The 24,735-nt window shown below is 45.9% G+C and overlaps 1 protein-coding gene across 12 annotated transcripts in view; it reads left to right on the forward strand.

Annotated features, from left to right (window-relative positions):
* Positions 1 to 24,735, forward strand: part of A4GALT (alpha 1,4-galactosyltransferase (P blood group)) — a 94,135-nt gene that overhangs the window by 20,011 nt on the left and 49,389 nt on the right. For 3 of the 12 annotated variants that reach the window (XM_030540496.1, XM_030540481.1, XM_030540523.1), the window contains exon 1: positions 23,985 to 24,187. The exons of 4 other annotated variants lie outside the window; for them this stretch is intronic. Coding sequence is in view for 1 of the 8 variants with exons in the window: in XM_030540467.1 (XP_030396327.1) it covers positions 21,446 to 21,462 (17 nt within the window). In the remaining 7 variants the exon portion in view is untranslated. 5 more of the 12 variants (XM_030540505.1, XM_030540539.1, XR_003997497.1 and 2 more) reach the window with 4 other exon arrangements.

Below are 24,735 nucleotides of genomic sequence, written 5' to 3' on the forward strand. Positions count from 1 at the left end.
GTTGCTGGCACAGGGTGCCCAAGGCAAGCAACAGCGGTTCGTTGCCCAGAGTGCGTAGCACCAGTGAACACACCAGGGTGGAGAAGCAAACAACCAAGTTTATTTGAGCTCAAATAAGGTGCAAGGGAGAAATAACAATCTCAAATCTTGCACACCTAAAATAAGCAGTTTCTTCCTTTTATATCCCAGTTGTTTACTACAAAACTTCCTTGCTGACTAGCTGATCTCACTCCTCCCTCCTTTCCCATCCAGCTTCAGTATCTTTTCTCATTCAATCTTTTGTCTTCCCCTTCCTCCCCCCTCTCTGCTGCTGAGACACGTGTACAGTATCTTAAAACGGCCTTGAGTTTGCTTTAGCCTAGCTTTAATATATTACAGCAGAGAACTGGCTGCTACAACCGAAAACTAACACACACTACATTTTTGCAGCTATTAGTACATTAGGTTACACAAAGTGTTTAACATGGAGGAACAATGGTTCATTGAGGCCTGAGCAGGAGGGCTTCATCGACACTTGTGATCGTCCACCCTCCCGAGCTACCTAGATTTATGCCTAGTGACACCAACATTCCCAATATCCTGGCGCACATCCTTCCAAAAAGGTTGGTTCTCATGCTTCACCTTTCTGATTAAACTCAGGAACATCTAATTGTGAGGGCTAAAATTTTGCTCATACTTAATGTCCCCACTAGATTTTATTAGTTATGCAATGACTGTGCTCAGCATTGTACAAACACATACCATCTTTGCCATCAAGAGCTTACAATTCAGTTCCATATTACTAGTATCAGTTTACTCACTCTTACGCATGTAGCTATTACTACAATATCAAATTACTGTATTTCCATCCTTTCTCTCCATTGTCTCTTCCAGCACCTACCCTACATTTCATTATAGTGTAAATATTGGCGAGGATTTGTAAATTGTCTATGCCTTTCAGAGTCTAAGAGCTGTAAACAATAGTTTTTCCAGTTAAGGGGGACTAAAGGCCGAAGTCTACAGTCCTTTCCTGGACAAAACTCTGATCTATTCTATAATTCTTAGAATCAGAACGCTTACTGGTATATTCTATGGCAACATCTGTTACTCACTAATTCTGGCCTTGGAATCTATTAAGGGACCATTGTGGTCATCTAGTCTGACCTCCTGTATACCACAGAACTTCCCCAAAATAATTCCTAGAGCAGAAATTTTAGAAAAACATCCAATCTTGATTTTAAAATTGTCAGTGAAGGAGAATCCACCATGACCCTTGATAAATTGTTCCAAGAATTAAACTGTCTACACTACACAACTTTTAGCAACATGGCTGCGCCGCTACAGCCATGCCACTAAAAGGCACGCAGTATAGCAGCTGTTTGTCACCAGGAGAGCGATCTCCTGGTGACAAAAAAACTTCCACTCCCAACGAGCAGCGTTGGTGTTGTCGGCAGGAGAGCCCAGTTTCAACTTCCAGCCATTGGATTGTATTATACCTTTGTTTGTCTGAAGAGTCCATTATTAAATATTTGTTCCCCATGTAGGTACTTATAGAATGTAATCAAGTCACCCCTTAACCTTCTCTTTGTTAAGCTAAATAGATTGAGCTCTCTGTCTATCACTGTAAGGCATGTTCTCTAGGTCTTTAATAATTCTCATGGCTCTTCTCTGAACCCTTTCCACTTGATCAACCTCCTTCTTGAATTGTTGCCATCAGAACTGGACACAGTATTCCAGCAGTGGTTGCACCAGTGCCAAATACCCATCTGTAAAATGGGGATAAGACTTACTTCACAAGAGTACTGAGGATTCATTAATAAATATGAGTAAATTCGTTTGAGATCCTTGTATGGAAATGCAAAGTATTATGGGGGGGAGATGTAGCTCCGTGGTTTGAGCATTGGCCTGCTAAACCCAGGGTTGAGAGTTCAATCCTTGAGGGGGCCATTTAGGGAACTGGGGTAAAAATCTGTCTGGGGATTGGTCCTGCTTTGACCAGGGGGTTGGACTAGATGACCTCCTGAGGTCCCTTCCAACCCTGATATTCTATGATTCTATAATTTATTCTAGATTCAATCAATTGACTGAGAGAAAATCTATAGCTGTGAGTGGGAGAGGAGAGACAAACAATCCCCCTCTCCACCAACCCAAGTTCTTCCTTCCTGATTGAAGCCATGCAATGTAACAATGTGTTGAACCAGGTTACATATTCCAGGAAGCTGATTTTGCTTTCACTTTATGAATAAAGTAAACAACAACTTATTAACCTGTCTCCAAAAACTATGGATGTGTATTGCTATCTAAGTAACTTTAGTTTAGATTTAGTCCATTAAAAAGGTCAAAATGTCTTAATTGTATTAATGACCCGATCTGGAATATATGTTGTTAAGGCCACATGTTTACATTTGATGTCCCAGTCAAGCAAATGGCTCCATGTGGGTGGCCTCTCTTGCTTGCATAGAATCCTGTTTTAGTCAAGGGAGTGCCATATGGGTACAAGCATCCACACACACAGAGCTCCAAACTGAGGTTCAGGGCCCTTGTTTATATCTGAAGACAACTGTACATCAAATACTCCCATTCTTGCAAGAACAAAGGTACTTAGGCATCTAAACCCCAGACTTAGCTCTTGAAGTCCCAGTTTTTAGCTCCACTGTGATCCGGGTTTGGCAGGAGTTTTCTGGTAGTTGCCTGAACTCACTTGGCCACTGTTTTTTGAGTAAAAAGTTCCTTAGACACACAAATTTCAGCCTTTCGGCATAAGCACTGCTGCATCAGACACTGGGACATTTATCTCCCACCTATGCTCCAGAGAAGAGAGGAATTTGGTGCGCGGTGTGTGTGTGTGTGTGTGTGTGTGTGTGTCCGTCCCAATCTGGTATGTGACCACTGGGCATGCCTACTGGATCGGGCCCCATCCAAAATCCAGAAGGAGGTGATGGTGGTGCCCACTTTATAACTTTTAGCCCATTGATTAGAGCACTCTCCTGGGATGTGGGGAACTCGGGTTCGGTTCCCTTCTCTCTGTCAGAAAAGGGGGCTTCCCACTTCTTGAGAGGTTGCTCGGACTACTGGACCAAAGAGTCATTTTCCCCCTCTTCCCCCCCCTACCCCCGCAGCCCAGTGACTGTAGTATTTATACACAGTGCAATAGTCACTGAGCCAGAGACAGATGGAAAATGAGAATGAGTTGGTGGTCCAGTGAAAGTCCCTCAGTGACACCTCCCTAGCTGGCTTTAGGCTCCTTACCATACCCAGTTATTACCCCAGGGTGAGCTCAGTCTAGGCCCCAGGCTCTTAATGCTTGCAGTGGGCCCTGCCCTTGCAGGATTATTTCTTTTGTTTACCCGTGGGGAAAAGCAAAAGCTCAGACTCAGAGAACAAGCGCCTCCTGGAGTCAACCAAAAAGTCAGTGGCACCACCTTATTGTAGGGGTACCTGGGTAGGAGCTTTACTGGAGGCCCTATGGCCAGATAGCCAGATCAGTCTCTCCCTACCAAGCTTGCTCCAAGGTTCACTGGATTCCTCATGGAGCTGGGGGATCTCTGGCATGGCAGGTTCCTCCTACTGATTCACTCCAATTACACCTCTACCCCGATACTATGCAGTCCTCGGGAGCCAAACATCCCTACTGCGTTATAGATGAAACCCCATTATATTGGGGTAGTGGTGGCAGGGCTCCAGCGCTGATTTAAAGGGCCCGGGGCTCCCTGCAGCAGCCAGAGCCCCAGGCCCTTTAAATCACTGGCCGAGCCCCGCTGCTAGAGCCCTGGGGTTACTGTGCTATATGCGAGCCTGTGTTATATTGTGTCACATTTTATCGAGGTAGAGGTATACTCTTGCTTTATTTATCCACAGTGCAACAGCTTCAACAGGAGAGACTGAGGGACTCCCTTCACCAGAATATCCCATAGATCAGTGGTTAGAGCACTTTCCTTAGAGGTGGGAGACTCTCTGTTCAAATCCTTTCTCCCTCTCTGACAAAGAGCAGGAAATGGAACTGGGCTTCCCAGTCAGTGCTCTGACAATTAGGCTAAAAGTTGTGAGGTGAGCACAGGGGTGCTGGAGGTATAGAAGCACCCCTTGGTTTGAAGTGGCTTCCATCATATACTGGTTTAGAGTTTGATCCAGTTTCAGCTCCACTCACTATACAAATTGTTTTAGCACCTGTAGATGAACACCACCACCACTTCCCTCCTCCTGCTGCTTTACTCTTTGTGTGTAACTCATTCTCACAAGAAGGTATTTAGGTGCCTAAAAGTCTCAGAACCCTTATCTACTGATTCATCTAAACTGAAAATTTGTGTGTACAGTAACTCATCACGTAGTCATCCCGGTTAACGTTGTTTCGTTGCTGATCAATTAGGGTACATGCTCGTTTAAAGTTGCGCAATGCTCCCTTCTAACATTGTTTGGCAGCCATCTGCTTTGTCCACTGCTTGCAGGAAGAGCAGCCTGTTGCAGCTAGCTGGTGGGGGCTTGGAACCAGGGTGGACCGGCAGCCCACTATCAGCTCCCCACTCTCCTAAGTTCCCTGTGCGGCAGCTGCACAGCAGGCTAGCAATTGCAGCTGTCCCTTCTCTCACTGCCATGTGCTGCTCCTGCCCTCTGCCGTGAAGCTGCTCCCCGAGACTCCTGCTTGCTGGGGGGGGGGGCTAATGTCAGTGTCCTGCTCCCACTGCTCCTGCACCCTGCTTACCCCATCTTCCATAGAGCAGGGGGGAACACAACAGAGGGAGCTTCCAGGCAGCTGCTGCTGTGATCAGGTCTCAGCTTGCTGACCTAATTAACAAGGCAGTGTACTTTTGACCCCACTCTTCATATTTAAAGAGGAAATGGGCATCTCTCACTCACTGACGCACACGCACACACACGGTGTAAGTCTCACTCTCTCTCGCACACACACACGGTGTGAGTCTCTGTCCCTGTCTGCCCTCCCTCCTTTCCTGCTGCCTTGCAGAGTGTGAGAGTTAACTCTTGAGGGCTCAGCCTAGAGAGCGCAATTGCCAAAGCAAAAGTGCTGCCCCTGTAATTGTGCCGCCCCAAGCATGTGCTTGGTTTGCTGGTGCCTGGAGCTGACCCTGGCTCAGCCAATTGCTAGTTCATCATTTAGTAGTAAGGCATTCCCTGGGAATATCCCATCCTCTGACTCCTCCCCTCAATTAAGCATCACAATCATCATCACTGTGTACTAGAATTAAATTGTTTGTTTAAAACATATACTCTGTGTGTGTGTATGTATGTGTGTGTGTGTGTGTATATATATATATAACATAATATAAATTAGTCTCTTATCTGGTGAGATATGTTTCCCTGGAGCCTAATCCCCTCATTTACATTAATTCTGATGGGGAAATAGGATTCACTTAACATCATTTCACTTAGTCGCATTTTTCAGGAACATAACTACAACGTTAAGTGAGGAGTTCCTGTGTGTGGTTTGAGTTTGCATATGCTTTTTAGTCACAGAGTTCATTAAAATTTGAATGACGGTATTAAATTGTAAAAATAAGCCTGCTCGGCTTTTATTATGCATATACTTCTCACCTGTTTTTTCAGCTTTAGTTTGTCCTTAGTTTTATAAATTGCTTAACTTTCTGATGGGCCCTCAGCTAGAGTATAGTGTGCAGTTTTGGATATCACCCTTTTAAAGAAAGATGCGGATAAACTAGAGAGAGTCCAAAGGAGAGCAACAAAATGATAAAATATTTAGAAAACCTGATTTTGACAAAAGGCTTAAAAAAAAAACTGGGCACATTTAGTCTTGAGAAAAGAAGATTGAGGGAGACTGGATAAGAGTCTTCAAAGATGTTAAGGGCTATTATAAAGAGGACCGTGAACAATTGTTCTTCATGTGCACTGAAGGCAGGACAAGAAATAATTGGCTTAAGCTGCAGAAAGGGAGATTTAGGTTAGATACTAGGAAAAACTTTCTAAATATCAGGCTAGTTAAGCACTGGAATAGACTAACAAGGAAAGTTGTGGAATCCCTGTCATTAGCAGATTTTAAGAACTGGTTGGACAAACATCTGTCAAGTATGGTCTAGGTTTTCCTGGTCCTGCGTCAGCACAGGAAACTGAACTAAATGACCTTTTGAGCTCTACATTTCTATGATTCTACAATGGGGTCTGATTCTTATTTACACTATCCCCACCCCGCCTTCCTTTAAGGTCACTTCTAGCAGTGTTAAGGGGACTTAAAGTGAGTGGGAGACCACTTTAGGCCACTTTAAGACCCATTATCACTGCCGGAATGGTACAAGGTGGATTTGGTGAGAATCAGGCTCAAGAATGAGTCTTGAGGCATCATGGAGATAACCCTCATTTGTCAAAAATATAAAGCTATGGGTTAACATGTTGGCAGCAAACTACTTAAAGTTATTTTCACTGAAAACTCACTGCTTCCCTTAGCTCAGAGAATAGCAAAAAGTAAACATTATACCAAACAATAGAGGGAAATGAAATGTTGGAAGTATTCTCTTCCATTAAGCAGTGGAAAAACACCAGGCTTTGAATATTTTATTATAATCATCTAGGAAAACATCTGAGACATCTTGGGCTTAATATTAGGAAGAATATTTAATGAAGCGTTTAAAGCCAACATGTTACTCTGGCCTCTTAAGAATGCCTTACATGTTTGTTGTACGGTTATATCACCTTGAGTATATTATGCCTTTCTGCATTATGGAAATACTTAACTAATAGTCCTCTTATGCCTCCCTCCACAAGTGGTCAATTGGTTCGATAATGCTTAACTAACAGTCATGGCTGAAGTAGATGCAGGTTTTACGCCCTTCTTTAGTAGTTTGGAATGTGCTTTTTAGTATGTGGGCACAATGATTATTTCGGTTAATGCTGAAATAAGTTATTGCACCTCTGTACATGCGGAAATACACTACTGAAAGCATTTTATAATGGAAAACTCTCCTTGGTACTTGCATTTCTGAGAGGGGCAAATATCATAAGACTAGATAACCCTTACTTGGCCACGTAGGGATGTAATCCCCCTTGGTGTGCCAGACATCTCCTGGATTATGATCAGAGGGACTGGGCAGACCTTGTGGCACTCGGCCACCACATGGGGCTGCCTGCCCTGTGTGTTCCCTGTTGTGTGCCTTTTACTTCTTTCACTTTCCTCGAGTGGGCCAGGCAGGAAAGTGCTCCCTGCTCGCACCTGGGCCTCTGGAACTTGTCATTGGGCCCTTGCCCCACAAGCCACCCCGACACACCCAATCTGAGTCAGCTGCAAGACATCCTGCCCATCTGTCTCCCAAGTATGCCCAAAAAGCATCTTACATACTTGTACTTCATACCATCCATTTCCTCCCCCTTATGTTCTGCCCTGACATCAAGTGGTGGAACCTGCTGGCACCTGAGGAGGGTGAGGAAGCCCATTGTGCCAATCTGTACTCCACTCTGGGTACATGTCCTGCTAGGGATATTAGTTTGGTGGCTCCTCCGTGGAGCCATAAGCAGAGGCATTAACTCCCTTGACATCTGCTCCTTCTGCAGTGAGAGGGAGACCTTGGCACATATCTATGTAGGGTGCATCATGTTGCAGCCCCTCTTCTGCCGCCACCGCCTCCTCTTTATGAGAGTCTTGCTGTACTTCTTCTAACACTTCCTCATTTATGCACAACCCAGCTGTGGCCCTCCTCATCAATCTGCTCCAAGATGGCTGTTCATATGGGTGAACCCTCGCTTTGGGGAGGCTAGCCCGCTGGTTGCACACTTTCCACCCGAGGTTCCGTCCCCTCACATGCCGGAGCCCTGACCCCCTCCACCTCTCCATAACAGGAGAAGCCCTGAGGACCCTTCCCCCTGCAACTGGAGGAGTTCCATTCTGCCTACCCCAGCCAGGATGGACTGCGCCCCCGCCCTGACCGCTAGTCCAGTCCCGACCACACCGGGCCGAGCCACTGCCACCACCCTGAGCTGATGGTTGGGCCATGGCCACACTGGATGGAGCTGCTGCCAGTGCCCCATGGCCCCAGCCACTCCGGGCCAGCACGCACAGCTCGAGCTGCCGTGGGCTCACTCCCTCTCCAGAACCTCCTGGCCACCGCTGGCTTGCCACATTCCCTGAGGAGGAGGGATGCGGTCAGCAGCAGCAGGGAGGAACAGCAGAGGCAGTGGAGGTCTTCGGGAAGGGGAATGGCCACCATGGTCCATGTGTCTGGCAGCAGATCCGACCCTTCCCTGTGCTATTATACCCGTCATGGATGGCCATTCATCGTACCACGAGGAGGAAGCTGGATGGAGGCAGAGTGTGCTCTGCAACCATGGGGCCTATTTCTGGGCTCTTATCTGATCATGTCGCTGGGCAGAGTTTCTTTGGGCAGTGTCCACTGGCTCCTTAGACACCTGTGAAGATCAGTAATGCTGTTCAGGGGTTCTCTGCTCAGTGTTCCCCTCTGGATATCTTATTTTTAACCTTTAACATTCACTCCTATCCTTGTTTTTCCATTTGTTGTCCCCAGTACTAACTTGTGGCCAGGGTCCAGTCACTCCTCCCCCTCAGTTGCGGGGACAGGCCTCTAGTTTTGGGCAGGCTAATTCCACCTGTCCCAGCACCTGTAAATAGTACAGAGGAGTAAGTCCCTGTTTGTGCTCTGGCACTAGCTGTGACAGTGAGACCTGGGATGTCAGCTGGATACTCTCTGTAACAGGATGGCTTGCCTGTGGGCTGGAGAACCTGAGGTTAAGCCAACCTGACTACAGAAAAGGTCCCCCCTGAGAGGAATTAGGTGATTCTTGTGTAAAAGGAGCCAGGCCTAAGTAGTGATAAAGCCAGCTGGGCAAAAAACTGAGGGAGATTCCTATAAAAGCGGGATGCATAGAAAGGGCTGCTGGGAAAGCCTAGTCCAGCAAAAGGAAAGGAAAGGGAATCGCCATTACTATAGCTGTTCTGGCTGTAGGGAGCAAGGGCCTCCAGGTATATTTCCACCTCTGAACAACATGCTATCACAAAGAGACCTTCCTAGCAACACTACATACAGCCTGGCCCCCTCCCCCTATCTGCCCCCTCCCCCTATCTGCCCCTGACTGCCCCCCTCAGAACCCTTGACCCATCTAACCTCCCCTTCTCCTTATTCCCTAACTGCCCTGTCCTGGGACCCCGCCCCCTGAACACTCTCATCTTATGTCTGTCCAGTTCCAGGGATGCTGTTGGTTCTCAGCAATGATTCTAATACTAGGTATCTGGGTTTTAATTTTTATTTCAATACATTTTGAAATAAATGTAACCTCCACACCACCTGAGTGTCGTGCTCTGTCCCATTTAGTGGCATGGAATCCACTTAAAGAGAGAGATTAATGCATCTGCTCTATAGCCTTAGCTAAGGGCCAGGGGGCTTTTAGCTCATGCAGTAGAGGCTCATGCATTTAGCTCCAGAGGTCCCAGGTTCAGTTCTGTCTGCCACCAAGTAGGGTCTGTCAGTGTTACAAGTAAGGGGCTGCAGAATACATGAGGTACCTCCTTGCCTCCACTTAGGGTGGGAGGTGAGCTCTGTAGATGCACCTCTGAACTCTGGGTCTGCACTGACCCAGGACAGCAATTGATTGGAGTGCAGAGAAGGGATGGGCACATTAAAGAGACTTTTGGATTGCTGGACTTTAGAACCTGAGCTGGTTCTGTGTTGTATCGATGGAAAGGAACCCCTAGATGTTTAAACTGGTTCCGGTTACTGCTGGCTCCACTTGGCAGAAGTTACATAAATACACGCTATATTTCATTACAAAAGATAACCATCAACAATATACAGCCAAATCTGGGGTGAATTGACCTCTGCTGTTGAAGACACAGTAAAATCATACAATTTAGGGCAAGAAATGAAGAAAAGTACTACAGTATATCTAATGGAAACTGCAGAGGGAAATTAGGAAGACAAAGAATATTATCATCTCATTTGGAATTTAGCCAGGGCGCCATGGCCAACGTTCTTCTTACTGAGGAATCTTAAAAGACCACAAAAAATGAGAGAGAACTTTTAAAAAAAAATAATTCTGAAAAATAACTCCTTGTTCAGCATATTTCTTTCTAGAACCATGGTCACTGGATATGTATTGACGCTGAAAGGAGAGTGCTATTTCTTGGATCTACAATATTACTTGGCAAAGTTGTCCTACAGTACTCCAATTCAAGTAGTGACCTGGTTTAGCTTGTGTGAGATGTACCACCAGCCTAGATCCTATGGCAGCAGACATGTCAGATTTCAGTCCGAATTGGAACACTGCCTTGGTATGATAGTGATAGACTGAGTCTTTGCTTCTAGCCCCTTGGCATAAGGCAGTGTGTTGTAATGCTGCCCCAGGAGGTACATCCAACTCCTTTCATTGGAAACTTCAAAGGAGTTTCTGCCATATCCATTCCCTGGTCTTATATTTGGGGGCAAGTACTGGGCGGGTAGCTACTGTTTTCACCTAAGTGCCTGAGTTGAGATGCAGAAGTTGAGCAGGGGTATGTGTGTGTTACTCATGCATGGCTGCATTAGGCCCGGATACAATCCGGCCCATGATAAATAGTGGAGTTGTTCCATAACCGATATTGGACTAAGTATGATGTTGATCAGTCATGTATGAAACAAAGCCAATGGATTTTTTCCCTATGTCAACAAGCTGCCAGCAATCTGCATGATATAGTAAAGTATGTAGATTAAGTGGAACTGTGTATGGCCTCTCTTATTTTCTTTTTCTAAGGGAATTTCCATATATCTACTTCTAAATGACCATTGCACAGAGATGGACTATTAGTTGCCAGGAAAACTTAGCTCATGGGCCCCCAACTGGTTAACATGTTTTTTAAACATGACTGTCTTTGTTAGCACTAGGTGCTAAGATGGTATTTAACAGCGGGTTAATCAAAACTTGTGAGGTAACACATTTTCCCTGTGTAGACAAAGGTTAAGGCCTGCTCTACACTCAAAAGTTATATTGGCATAAATGTGTTTGTTGTGATTTTTTTAAAACGAATATGTTTATAGTGATACAACTCCTAGTGTAGATTCAGTTATGCTAGTATCAGTAAACTATTCCCATGCAGGAAGGGGAATAAGTAAACTGCACCTTTATACTGTCAATTTCATGTCAAAATATACAGAATAAATAACCTTAAATCAAACTAATTTCTCAAGCAGCATTTTTTTTTTTGCTTCTCTGTAAATGTTGAGTTGTATCAGTGGAAACTTTTTTCATCGTGTGTGTACAGTGAATAAAACTCTAATCCTTCCAAAACTATTCATAGTGAAACCAGTACAACTTTCTAGTACAGATAAAATCTCTTTCCTCACTCTGTATGTTTGTGTAATAGAGACTAAGGAAAAAGAGGGAACAGCGTGGGCAGGAAGAAATATGAGAAGGCAGAGACTATGCTGCTTTATTTTAAATTTGCACACAGGCAGCCATTTGTTTCACACATAGAAAAAGAAATTAGAAGGTATTACTCAGCTGGTAGTCTCAAGGATTGGTTAGGTGCACCCAGTCACTCTGAGGTGGTCCCTCCAGGTCAGACTGAGGCTTATTAGTGAGGAAGTGTGGGCAAGTTTTTGTATTATCATCTTTTTTGTGAAAAAACATAGGACTTCAGGTCTGTCAAACTGTCAGCTTTGGAAATACTAAAAAATAAATGCAGAAAAATAAAATAAAATGGTGAGTTGATTTGAGGATGGGTGTTGACTAAAACCCTAACTGGAAGGTAATATAGAAAAGTTATTCTCTATTAAATTCAATAGACTTGTTAAAGCATCCTACCTCTGTAGCAGAACTATATAACTCTCATGTAAATTTGACAGACTTGTACTGTACAGTTTGATAAAAACCCTTTTAAAATTACTATAGAACCCTCTTGAGTTTCCTTCCTGTTTAAATCCTAGACTTATTCATGAGGAAAGCTAGAGATGGGGAAAACAAATCTCTCTCAAATGCCAAAGTACATAACTAAATTAAACAATTTTGCATTCCTCTAACAATTTAATACTGTTTTTTTTAAATCTACTTCTTATGAAGAACTCCTAGTCTCATAGGAGAGGTACAGCAGTAAAGACTCCAGTCAGACCTTGATATAGTCCACAGCCCCCTGACCCTATCTCATTTTTCTTAAAGCACATCAGGCTTTTGCAATGCATATCTGAGTGGGTGGTGGTGGTGTTGCTATAACATGTCTGTTTATGGTAAGTCTACCCTTCGGATTTCAGGGAATTAAACCTGGCAGTTAGCCTAGACTTTCAAAGTTTAAAAAAAAAAAATCCTAAAAGGAAATAGAACACTTAAAAACTCCAGCCTGTATGTACAGTGCTAAAAATAATCACATACTAAAACCCATTACGCACAAAAACACATTAGTGTTGTAAAGTCAAACACTCAAAAGTCAAGAAATGCTAGAATTAATGTTGCCTGTGAAACCTTAATTTGCCCCCCCCCCCGTGGGTATACATTTTGATACACTCTTTAATTATATGATTCATAGATTCCAAGGCCAGAAAGAACCATTGTCGTCATCTAGTCTGTAGCCTGTGTTATACAGGCAGTCAGAACTCCTCCTTCAAAATAATTCCTAGAACAGATCTTTTAGAAAAAGCATCCAGTTTTGATTAAATAATTATCACTGGGGAGAATCTACCATTATCCTTGATAACTTGTTGCAATAATTAATTATTCTCTGTCAACAATGTAGACCTTATTTTAACTTCCAGCCATTGGATGATGATGATAAACCTTTTTCTGTTAGATTGAAGAGCCCATTATCAAATATTTATTCCCAATGTAGGTACTTGTAGACTGTAATCAAGTAGCTCCTTCAACTTCTCTTTGTTAAGCTAATAGATTGAACTCCTTGAGTCTATTATATCCACAACACAGAGCTTTGCCATTGAGCTAAAGGAGCAACCGATGGCAATAGTAAGTTGTCATCCTATATATGGACCAGCACTAGAGTGGGTTGAGACAAGTACTTTGCAGGTGAGCTTCACAAATATTTGCAGACATGAGAGGGGTTGTGATACTCAGTACCCTTGGGTTCCATTCCAGGCTCTGGAGGGGGAATGTAGACAGTGAAAGAATCTCTCTCTTGTGTTTGGACTAGCAAACAATCAGTGCTGTCAGTGACTGAGCAGCACTTTCCGCTTGTACTTCATAGAATCTTTCACGCTAAGAACAGAAGCCTGGCTTGAGCAAGAGGGGGAGTGCAGTCTACTGGGCACAATGTTTCCTGCCCCACGCTTAACTCCTGCCCTGTCACCTCCAGCCTGTCCCTGTCCTGCCTCTTATCCCCTTTTGGCTTCTTATACCAGACCCACTGACTTCACCTAGTCAGCCCAGGTCTCCACCGCACAGACTGCTAATCCCAGTCCTCTTTCCCAGGCAGTCCTAGTCTCCTTCACTAGGACCCCCATCCGAGATTCACTCTTCCATCCCAAGCTCCTTATCCCAGTCTCATCTCCTCCTTCCCACACAGACCTCTTAGTCCAGTCTCCTTGCCCAGCTAGTCTTCCCCACTGGCTCTTTGTCTGATCTCAGTCCCTTCCTGGTTCCCAGTCTGTCTCCTTGTCCAGCCAGGAACACAGGAGAGTCTCCTGCTCTTCGTTCCTGTGTTCGATACCACAGTTACCAACTCCAGCCAGAATAAAAATAATTCACCAAATTGAGTCATGCAGACAGCTGCTTTTTAGAGCATCATAAGCAGAGAGGTATACAAATCATATACAGTTATCCCAGTTTTTAGTTCAGCTGAGGGCCTCTTAAGGAAATCGGACCGTGAAAGATTTTCTTGTCTCTGGACTAGCTCGCAATCAGTGCTATCAGTGGCCATGCAGCACTTGCACTTCCAGATCATACTTGACTTAGTTTTTCACGCTAAGAACAGAAATCAGTCTAGATCAAGGTAGGTATCAGAACATAAAAATGGCCATAAGGGTTCAGACCAATGGTCCTGCGAGCCCAGTATCCTGTCTTCCAGCAGTGGCTGGCTTCAGAGGGAATGAACAGAATTAATGATTGATCCATCCCCGTCATCCATTCACAGCTTCTGGCAGTCAGAGATTTAGGGGCAGTCAGAGCATTGGGTTGTATCCCTGACCATCTTGGCTAATAGTCATTGATGGATATATCCTCCATGAACTTATCTAATTCTTATTTGAACCCAGTTATATTCTTAGCCATCACAATATCCCCTCGCAATGAGTTCCACAGGTTGGCTGCATTGTGTGAAGAAGTACTTTCTTCTGTTTGTTTTTTTAACTGATGCCTATTAATTTCATTGGATGACCCCTGGGTCTTATATTATGTGACAGGATAAATAACACTTCCTTATTTGCTGTCTCCACTCTATACGTAATTATATAGACCTCTATCATATTTCCCCTTAGTCATCTCTTTTCTAAGATGAACCTTCCCAGTCTTTAATCTCTCCTCATATGGAAGCTGTTCCATACCCCTAATCACTTTTTTGTTGACCACCTTTGTACTTTTCCCAATTCAGATATATCTTTTTTGAGATGGGGTGACCAAAACTGCATGCAGTATTCAAGGTGTGGGTATGTCATGGACTTATATAGTGGCACTACATTTTTCTGTCTTATTATCTATCCCTTTCCTAATGGTTCCTAACATTGTTAGCTTTTTTGACTGCCGCTGCACATTGAGTAGATGTTTTCAGAGAGAGCTATCCATGAAGACTCCAAGATCTCTCTTGAGTGGTAATGGCTAATTTAGACCCCATTATTTTGTCTGTATAGTTGGGATTGTTTTCCAGTGTGCATTACATTGTATGATGACATAAGCCTCAGCTCAACCAAATAACAGATGAGCAGTAAATTGTTGAACCAGACCTCTTTTCCCCGCTTCCAACCAAGCAGAGTGAACTATCAATCCAACTCTTGCGACGGCTACAGAGCAGAGATATTGGCAGTAATTATTTCCTTGTGTGCTACATATTTAAAACAGCAGTGAAGGCATTGTTTGTTAGTTGGGATGCGTGGAAATCTAGCAACCTAACAAATATTTACAAGGGTGGCAAGAAATAGACTGTAGATTGCTCTGGCAGGAGTCAGAGTGTAATGATCTGTTGCTGTACTATAAACATAGAAACCAGTTAGCAACAGCAAAAGACCAGGGGAGCGGGAAGCCTGGGACATTATTTTCCCAAAGGTTTTATGTGCTATGTGGTTTTTCATTTGAGATACATACAAACAGAAACATATCCCCAGGTACTTTAAAGACATTGAGAGCAGCTGCTAAGCCTTGTAACCAGGCCACTCGAGGTAGACATGCAGCAGCATATCCTGTCCTAAATGGGGAATTGAGTTAGGATACCAACTGTGGGGGAGAGGGAGGAGAGTGATGAGAAGCCAGAGGGAAAGGGAGAGTTTTTCTCACAGCTGTGGGAGAGAAGTAGATAGTCTGCAAAAGGTTCATATAAGAATCCAAACATATTGCTTATCAGGAACAACTGAACTATTTTGGTTTGCTCGTCACTGGCATAACTATAATTCCTCTCAAACTCACACTACAGTTATGCCAGTGCTGACTTGGAAAAAGCCCTGTTTTAGAAACAAATCCTCAGTTGGCATCTGCTTCCTGCAGATCAGTTGAGGATCTGGCTTGCAGTTCTCTACCCTGTTTTCAATATATCTTGGTGGTTTTCTTTTAAAAGACCAGAAAAGTAAGGGTATGTCTACACTACGGGATTATTCTGATTTTACAGAAACCGTTTTTTAAAACAGATTGTATAAAGTCAAGTGCACGCGGCCACACTAAGTACATTAATTCGACGGTGTGCATCCATGTACCGAGGCTAGTGTCGATTTCCGGAGCATTGCACTGTGGGTAGCTATCCCATAGCTATAGTTCTTGCAGTCTCCCCCGCCCATTGGAATTCTGGGTTGAGATCCCAATGCATGATGGGGCAAAAACAGTGTCGCGGGTGTTTCTGGGTAAATGTCATCACTCAGTCCTTCCTCCATGAAAGCAACAGCAGACAATCATTTAGCGCCCTTTTTCCCTGGATTGCCCTGACAGAAGCCATAGCGTGGCAACCATGGAGCCCATTTAGCCTTTTGTCACTGTCACCGTATGTGTACTGGATGCTGCTGACAGACGTGGTACTACACAGCAGCATTCATTTGCCTTTGCAAGGTAGCAGAGATGGTTACGAGCCTTTTGCACCGTCTGCTGCTTTGGAAATTGGTGATGATGGTTACCAGTCCTTTTGTACTGTCTGCTGCTGTCATGGGTGCTCCTGGCTGGCCTCGCTGAGGTTGGCTGGGGGCGCATGGACAAAAATGAGAGTGACTCCCCAGGTCATTCCCTTCTTTATGTTTTGTCTAAAAATAGTCAGTCCTGCCTAGAATATGGGGCAAGTCTACTAGAGAACCAGAGAGCACATCCGCTCCAGGTCAGAGCCCCAGATAGTCCACAGAAATGATGAGCTGTATGCCATTCTAGGGGGTGCCCCTGCAACAACCCCACTCATTGCTTCCCTCCTCCCACACCCCTCCTGGGCTATTATGGCAGTCCCCGCCCCCATTTGTGTGATGAAGTAATAAAGAATGCAGGAATAAGAAACACTGACTTTTTAGTGAGATAAAATGAGGGGGAGGCAGCCTCCAGCTGCTATGATAGTCCAGGCAGGACAGAATCTTCATTAGACATGAAAGGGGGAGGGGAGAGGAGCTCAGCCTCCAGCTGCTATGATGAGGATGGTTACCAAGCCTATTGCACCATCTGCCTCTCCAGGAGACAAAGCTTAAAGAAGGGAATGACCGGGAGTCATTCCCATTTTTTCCCAGGCGCCCCCGGCCGACCTCACTGAGGCCAGCCAGGAGCACTCACGGGATGATGACGGTTTTCAAGCCTTTTGTGCCGTCTACCATCAGAAAAGGAAGGGGAGGGGATGCTGCTGTTCAGCGCTGCAGCACCGCGTCTACCAGCAGCATCCAGCAGACATATGGTGACATTGAAAAAAGGTGAGAAACGATTTCCCTTTTCTTTCATGGGGGAGGGAGGGAGAGGGGGATAAATTGACAACATATACCCTGAACCACCCGGGACAATGTTTTTGACCCTTCAGGCATTGGGAGCTCAGCCAAGAATGCAAATGCTTTTCGGAGACTGCGGGGACAGCTGGAGTCCTCAGTTTCCCCTCCCTCCCTCCATGAGCGTCCATTTGATTCTTTGGCTTTCCATTACACTTGTCACGCAGCACTGTGTTGAGTCCCTGCTGTGGCCTCTGTCTATCATAGCCTGGAGATTTTTTCAAATGCTTTGGCATTTCGTCTTCTGGAAGGAGCTCTGATAGAACAGATTTGTCTCTCTATAAAGCGATCAGATCCAGTATCTCCCATACAGTCCATGCTGATCAGAGCTCCATGCTGGGCAAACAGGAAATGAAATTCAAAAGTTCACGGGGCTTTTCCTGTCTACCTGGCCAGTGCATCCAAGTTCAGATGCAATGACAATGGTGCATTGTGGGTTAATGCCCGGAGGCCAATACTGTTTTCAGTGCTACTCCCTTCGTCGGGGAGGAGTACAGATATCGGCATTAAGAGCCCTTTACATCAAAATAAAGGGCTTCGTTGTGTGGACGAGTGCAGGGTTAGTTTAATTTAACACTGCTAAATTCGGTATAAATGCGTAGTGTAGACCAGGCCTAAGAGGCTGCTATATTGAGCAAAGGCAGGAAGGGAGATTCTTTTTCTCACCCTTCCAAAATTTTATGGAGAGGTGGTCTTTCCAGAATAGAGATTTTGCTGTTCTCTCTCAAATCATCAGGAGATTAAGGCCTTGTTTACACTGCAGAGTTATGTTGACACTCCAAAAAGCGCTATAATAAGAATTGGTATTGCATGTTCACACTCGCTCTGTCTGTCAGCAGAGCGCATCTGCAGTTGGGGCACTATCATCAACAGTGTGAGCAATGCAGTGTGGGTACCTATCCCACAGTCCAGCTCGACAACTTCTGCCACTAAGTCTTGTGGGAGGGTGGAGCAGATTGCAGCACATCTTGGTACCGGGCTCAGGGCCAGTGCAACCATTTAGGCAACCTAGGCAGTCGCCTAGGGTGCTGGGATTTGGGGGGCACCATTTTCTTTGGTAGTGACTGCGGCAGCCGGATCTTTGGCCACCCTGGTTGCCACCGGCATTTAGGCGGAGGGAGCTGGGGCAGAGGGGCACTGGGAGGGCCGCCTGCAGCAAGTAAGGGGGGGAGGCGGCACGTAAGGGAACTCCCCACCCCAGCTCACCCCTGCTCCGCCTCCTCCCCGAGCACGCCGTGGCTGCTTCACTGCTCCCGCCTCTCAGGCTTGCGGCGCCTAAGCTGATTGGCGCTGCAAGCCTGTGAGGCAGGAGAAGTGAAGCGGTGACGGTGTGCTCGGGGAGGAGGCGGGGCAGGAGTGAGCTGCTTCACTTCTCCTGCCTCCCAGGTTTGTGGCACCAATCAGCTTAGGTGCCACAAATCTGGGAGGCGGGAGAAGTGAAGCAGCCACGGCGTGCTCAGGGTGCTCGTGCACGGAGCAGGGGTGAGCTGGGGCGGGGAGGATGTCTTAGGGCGGAGGAGGGGAACTGCCGTGGGGGGCGCCTCAGGGTGAGGGCGTAGGGGGGACGCAAGGTGGAAGTTTCGCCTAGGGCACGAAACATCCTTGCACTAGCCCTGACCAGGCTCAATGTCCCAGCATTCCACGGGCTTCCGGCTTTTTCACAACACTTTTAATGGTCCTTGTTTGCTGTGCACCCCAGCATCTTTGTGAGAAGGGATGGATCCCGCATTGCTCTGCTACGCTCTGATAACTGTCATGAAAACATCACAGATGGCAGTGCAGTTAATCGCGAAGTTCCTAACTGACGAAGACTCTCAGTTGCCTGACATGCTGTCTGATATGAATAGGAGCAACTTTAGGTTGCTTTTGGCATTCACAGAACAGCTGCAGACAGTGGACTGTTACTTTTGGGCTCAGGAAATAAGCACTGAATGATGGGATTGAATCGTCATGCAGGTCTGGGATGACGAGCAGTGGTTTCAGAACTTTCAGCTGCAGAAAGCCACCTTCCTGGAACTGTGTGCGGAGCTCGCCCCAGCACTGTGGGGCAAGGACATCAGAACGAGAACTGTCCTATTGATAAAGAAGCATGTGGCAATTGCTGTGTGGAAGCTGGCAACTCCAGACTGCTACCAGTTGGTCATGAATCAATTTGGAGTCGGGATATCAACCACTGGGACTGCGTTAATACAAATGTGCAGGGCAATTAATTGCATCCTGTTACAAAGGACCATGACTCTGGGAAATGTGCATGAAATAGTGGAAGGCTTTGCAGAAATGAGTTTCCCTAACTATGGAGTGGCGATGGCACACATGTTCCAGTTTTGGCACCAGACCACCTTATGACAGAGTACATCAATAAGAAGGGGTACTTCTCCATGGTGTTGCTTGTGGATCACCGTGGGCATTTCAATGCAGGGTGGTCTGGGAAGGTGCATGATGTACACAACTTCAGGAATACTGGTCTCTATAGAAATCTACAAGCAGAGACTTTCTTTCCAGACCAGAAGATTACAGTGGGGGATGTTGAAATGACCATATTGATCCTGGGAGACCCAGCATACCCCTTACTGTCATGGCTCATGAAACTTTACACAGGAAACGTGGACAGACATAAGGAGCTGTTCAACAGGCTGAGTAAATGCTGGATGACAGTGGAATGTGCCTTTGGCAAATTAAAGGTGTGCTAGTGAGGTCTTTATGGCAGATTAGACCTCAGTGAGGATAAGATTCACATAGTCATAGCCGTAAATTGCATAATCTTTGTGAATCTAAGAGTGAAAGGTTTGCTCAGGGACGGTGTGTTGAAGAAGACTGCTTGGCTGCTGATTTTGAGCAGCCAGATACCAGGGCTATTAGAAGGACACAGAGGGGTGCAATTTGAATCAGGGAGGCTTTGAAGCAACACTTTGAAAATGAGAATCAGTAATGTATATCTCTGTGATTGGTCCTGCAATGTTATGTTACATGTAGTTTTCTTAGGAAGCAACGGTGAAATGTGGGGCCTTACGTTCCAGTAATCAAATGATTAAACTACCTGTGTATGTATTGGTAGTGTCTGCTATCTCAATTTGTAGGAAACAAATAAAGTTGAGTTACCATTCAAAACCTTTTTCTTTTCTCTCTCTCTCACACTCACACGCGCGCGCGTTTGGTGGGAAAGAAGGTGCCAGGGAAGGGCACAGTCTCAGAGCTGTGTGTAGGTCCAGCTATCATTTTGAAAGTTGTTCAAGGGGGCGGAGTGAAGGGAAAACCGAGAAGTACCGGAAAGTGGAAAGGACTGTCCAGGCGGAATTTGGTAAAGGATCATGGAAGAGAGTTCTGGATGTGCCGCAGGTAAGGGCGGACATGCATCTGCTCAGTCTGCAACTTTTATTAAGGATTTCAGCATCTGCGTTTGCTTCTCCGTGACTTTAATCATCCACTCAGTAGCATCCTTAACAAACTCCTGATTTTCTTTTCTGTCCTGCCTTTCAGCTTCCCTCCATTCTTTATGTTCCCTTTTCTCCGCATTAGAGAAGTGCAGTGCCTCCCAGAACATGTTTTCTTGCTCTGTGTTGGGCACTTTCTTATCTGGTGGAGACACTCAGCCACAGTGCATGGGGGTGTTCCTCAAGGCCACATCTGCCGAAGCACAAGGAACAATGCACAGAAGCATGATTGTTAAATTTGTGCACAACATTGAAACATGTCTGGTAACATGACAGTCACTTTCTAACTGACTCTTGGCAAGTACACATCTTGGTGAACACTCAAAGCATGGTGAGTGTTTGCTGGGGGGGAGGGGCAATGCATGGGGAAGAGAGCACTCAACAAAGTTGCGCTGCAGCCAACTAGGGGAAAAGTTTGAAAATTCTCTCACGCTTTTCCACAGGCCGGGGTCATTGTAGCAGATGCTTCACTTCTGAAGGTAAGCAGGGAAGCAAGGGCACATCTACTACACACTCATGGCTTCTGCCCTGGCCCCTATGCTGCTTACCTGCGTGCTGCTTTGGTCCCTGCACAAAGGATTGCTGAATGGCATGGGAAAGTTTTTCCTACAATAGGGGAAGAAACAAAGCAACTCTGCCAAGGAACCCTCGGCAGAGGATTGCAGAGTACCTCCAGGAAACTTTCCTAGAGATCTCTCTGGAGGATTCCTGTGAGAACTTGTTGTGTATCAACACCCTGTTCTGCTGTACTGATTAGCTGCACACGGGAATGTGCAGCACACAGAAACACAGCCAGCCTTATACATTTTCTATATCCTGAACCCACCTCCGCACTACACAAACCACAGACACTTACCAGGCGTCTCCTCTCCTGCTTCTCGTTCACAGGAGAGCAACTGCTGAAACTGGCTAGACCCTCCTGGAGTGGTGAACAGTTCCTGGCTGCCTTCCCCATTGGGTGACCCCGCTAGGAGCTCCACATTTTTGTCTATCTCCACCTCTTCATCAATGACTTCATCCTCCAGGTTAGGTCCTCTTTCCACCGCCTCCAGGCTTGCCAAAGTATCCACAGGGCTCTTGGTGAGGGAGGTGGGATTGCCACTGAGGATAGAACCGGCAAGTCTTAGGTGCAGCATCAGAGCAACTATCTGCCTCCCTTGCTTTATGGTGCACCTGCCTCAGATCCTTTATCTCCATTCTGCACTGCAGCATGTCCTAATCATAACCCTTTTCTCACAAACCTTGAGAAATCTGCCCGTAAGTATCAAAATTCCTAGGACTCTAATATAGCTGGGACTGCACAGCCTCCTCTGTCCTCTCCCCATATACTGAGCAGATGCAGCAGCTCCGCAGTGGTCCAAGTGGGAGAGCATTTGCTACAATAAGCTGCCATGGTCACCTGGGAAGATACGAGACCTCTCCACGCCGAGCCAACAGGAAATGGAATTTCAAAAATTCCTGGGGCTTCTAAGGGGGAGGGGCAGATGGTTGTTACCTGGCTGTGGGGCAGTGGAGTTCAAACTGCTGACCAGAGCGGTCAGGATGGACATTGTGGGACACCTCCTGGAGACCAATTAAAGCAAAAAAATCAAGCGTGGTGTCTATGCTGGCATTTTGTCAACAAAAATTTTGCACAAAAAGCCTTATGTCTCTCGTTGAGGTGGTTTTATTTTGTCGCTGAAACAGGACATGTTTGCCGCCAAAAGTCGTATCGCAGTGTGTACACCTTTACTGTTTTGTTGACAAAAGCTGCCTTTTTGACGACAAAACTCGGTAGTGTAGAGTGTGTGTGTGTGCGCGTGTGTGTGTGTGTGTGTGAGAGAGAGAGAGAGAGGGGCAATGGATCAGAATCAACCTCTGTGCCATATTGCTAATTCTCACTTAAATTGTAAATGCTTTGAGGAAGGGATTGTTCTCTCATCACATGTTCTTTGGTAGATTTTGGGTCACTGAGTCTTGTTGGCATTTTTTCCAGTGCCATTTTGATACAGACACTGAGAACCTGTGGGGCTGGCTCCTCCATCTAGCAGAAGGAGAAAAATCTCCTGGCCCTGTGTGGAATTGAAATGACCCTTTCTCCCTCCCCCCCCCCGCAATAGGTTTAATCTATGGAGTCCTGCCTGACACTCCTCACGCAATGGTTGCTCCTGCAGCTCCTGTGCTGTGGGGCTGGCTCTCCACTCTAGGCATTGCAGCCTCTGGTGTTGCGGTGTCGCTCAGGTCTGGCTGGATCAAATTTGTGAGAGTGGAGTTATGACCTGGCTCATGGAGTTGCAATGCCGCTCACTCATGTTTGTCCTATCCAGACTCCCATCATCATGACAGCCAGGCTAAACCTGAGCGGTGCTGGAACGAACCCTAAAGGTTGCAGTTCCTGGAGCAGGGAGGCAACCCCAGCCAGCCCCATGGGACAGGAGCCACAAGAAGCTGCCACGTGACCCTTCGAAACATTTTGGCAACCCAATTTTGGGTCCTGACACACTGATTGAGAAACCTTGCTGTAGGCTTTAGTTTGTAAACCTGCCTTTATTTGTCAAACACTCTTTTTCTGCCATTCAGAAAATCGTGCTGATAAATTCCCATAGATTTTTTTTTAAATGTTTGCAGTTCTCTTCAGTTGTACATAAGGTACATGATTAGCTTTTGCTTGTCATTATTACTAATGCTGTTATAAGCAGAACAACTGTATGCATCAGTTATTACCTGTCGTCATGATGATGATGATTCCTTGTGAACATTTCATAATGCACCAGTGAATAACATAAGCTAATGCGGTATGAAATACAAAAGTTGTTGTTCACGGGACTAATTGTGTGGTGCAGGGGAAGAGAAGATTGCAGGTAATAGAGCTTGTGATCAACATGTAAAAGATGCCAGGAGACACATGCAAGCACCATCATTTTAGACTAGCAGCTAACCATTTCAAATGTACAAAATGGGGTGAAAGTGGAGGGGCTACTGTAACCTTTAGAGACTTGTATCTACCTAACTACATCCCCCCTATTGTTTTTAGGTGACTACGATAACTTTTTCACTTTCTGCCTTTGATTGTTTTGTGTAGTTTTGATGGACACTGTCAGTGTTGATAGGGAAACCTTCCTCCCCGCCCCCCCCGACCCTACCTTACCCAAGGCCTCAGGCTTTTTGCTGAGAATAGAGTCAGAGTAGGCCCAAAAGCCTTTAGCAAAGAGCAAGAGTTTTAACTTTGCTTTTCTGTACAAAGGACATGCTGAGGCAGAAGGATGTGGTCAGGGCCCCAAAAAGAGGAACTAGAATTGGATAAAGGGGAACGAGAAGATCTGTTAAGTTATAACAGCAGAGCTTGCTGTCAGGACTACAGAAAAGGTGCTAGAACAGTCAAACCGCAGACTTGACTGGCAAAGACAATAACAGGAAAAGCCATAGATGGAGAATTAATTGGTCAGCTTGCTTGTTATCAACATTATATTCCAAATAAGGCAAATAACATGTATAACCAGCTTGCTATGTTTTGCGGTTTTAACCTTTTATAAGCTTGGTAAAATTTGTAATATGTAGAGCAGCCAGCTGCTTGCGTGGGGTCTATGCTGTCTCTCCCTGCATATATGCTTGTATGAAAATAAAGGTGCCTCAGGATGTCTGATAAAAAATCAACCGTGTGGTCGATTTTCCACAACAATTTGGTGGCCCGTATGGGGATCCACAGATGACTCCCCTGAACCAGAGGACCGCGGACAGTCTCCTCCCAAACCCTGGGCCCGCCTGAGAGAGGTAAGAGACCTTTTGAAATCTCTATTGGGGTTTGGTGGAAGACTGGCCCATAGGCTCCGGCTTGGGCTAAGTCACAAGCTGGAATCGAACTTTTAATTTCAGACAGGCCTGATGCTCTCTCTCTGAGGTTCCTAAGGTTTTCTAAGGTTCTTGAAGTCTCAGGGTATCAAGGTCCTTAAAGGTCTTAAGGTCTCAAAGGTATCACTGGCAGCAACCCCTGGACCGCGCTCCTTTTGGTCCGGAGAGTCCTGATCCACTCATGGGCTAATGTGCCCTGGGAGTTGATTGGGGGTCCCCTTCCTACCAGGACTGGTGGGGACCCAAGGTTTCAAGATTTTTTGCCTTGACGACTATGTCAAGAATGTGCCTGTGTGTGTGATGGCCAAGCGGCCAGTGTGAATGACAGCTGTGGGAAGACGCCCCGAGCCTCCTGCGAAGTGAAAGCTCGTGACTGGGAGCATCTCGAAAGCAAGCCCTGCAGCTGAGCTTGGAGAGACTGTTAAGTTCCCCAGCTGGCAGGCCTTGGTAAGTGGCTACCCATCTGAGGT

This window comes from Gopherus evgoodei, chromosome 1 (assembly GCF_007399415.2).
Source record: "Gopherus evgoodei ecotype Sinaloan lineage chromosome 1, rGopEvg1_v1.p, whole genome shotgun sequence".
In the NCBI taxonomy this organism is placed as follows: Eukaryota; Metazoa; Chordata; order Testudines; family Testudinidae; genus Gopherus; species Gopherus evgoodei.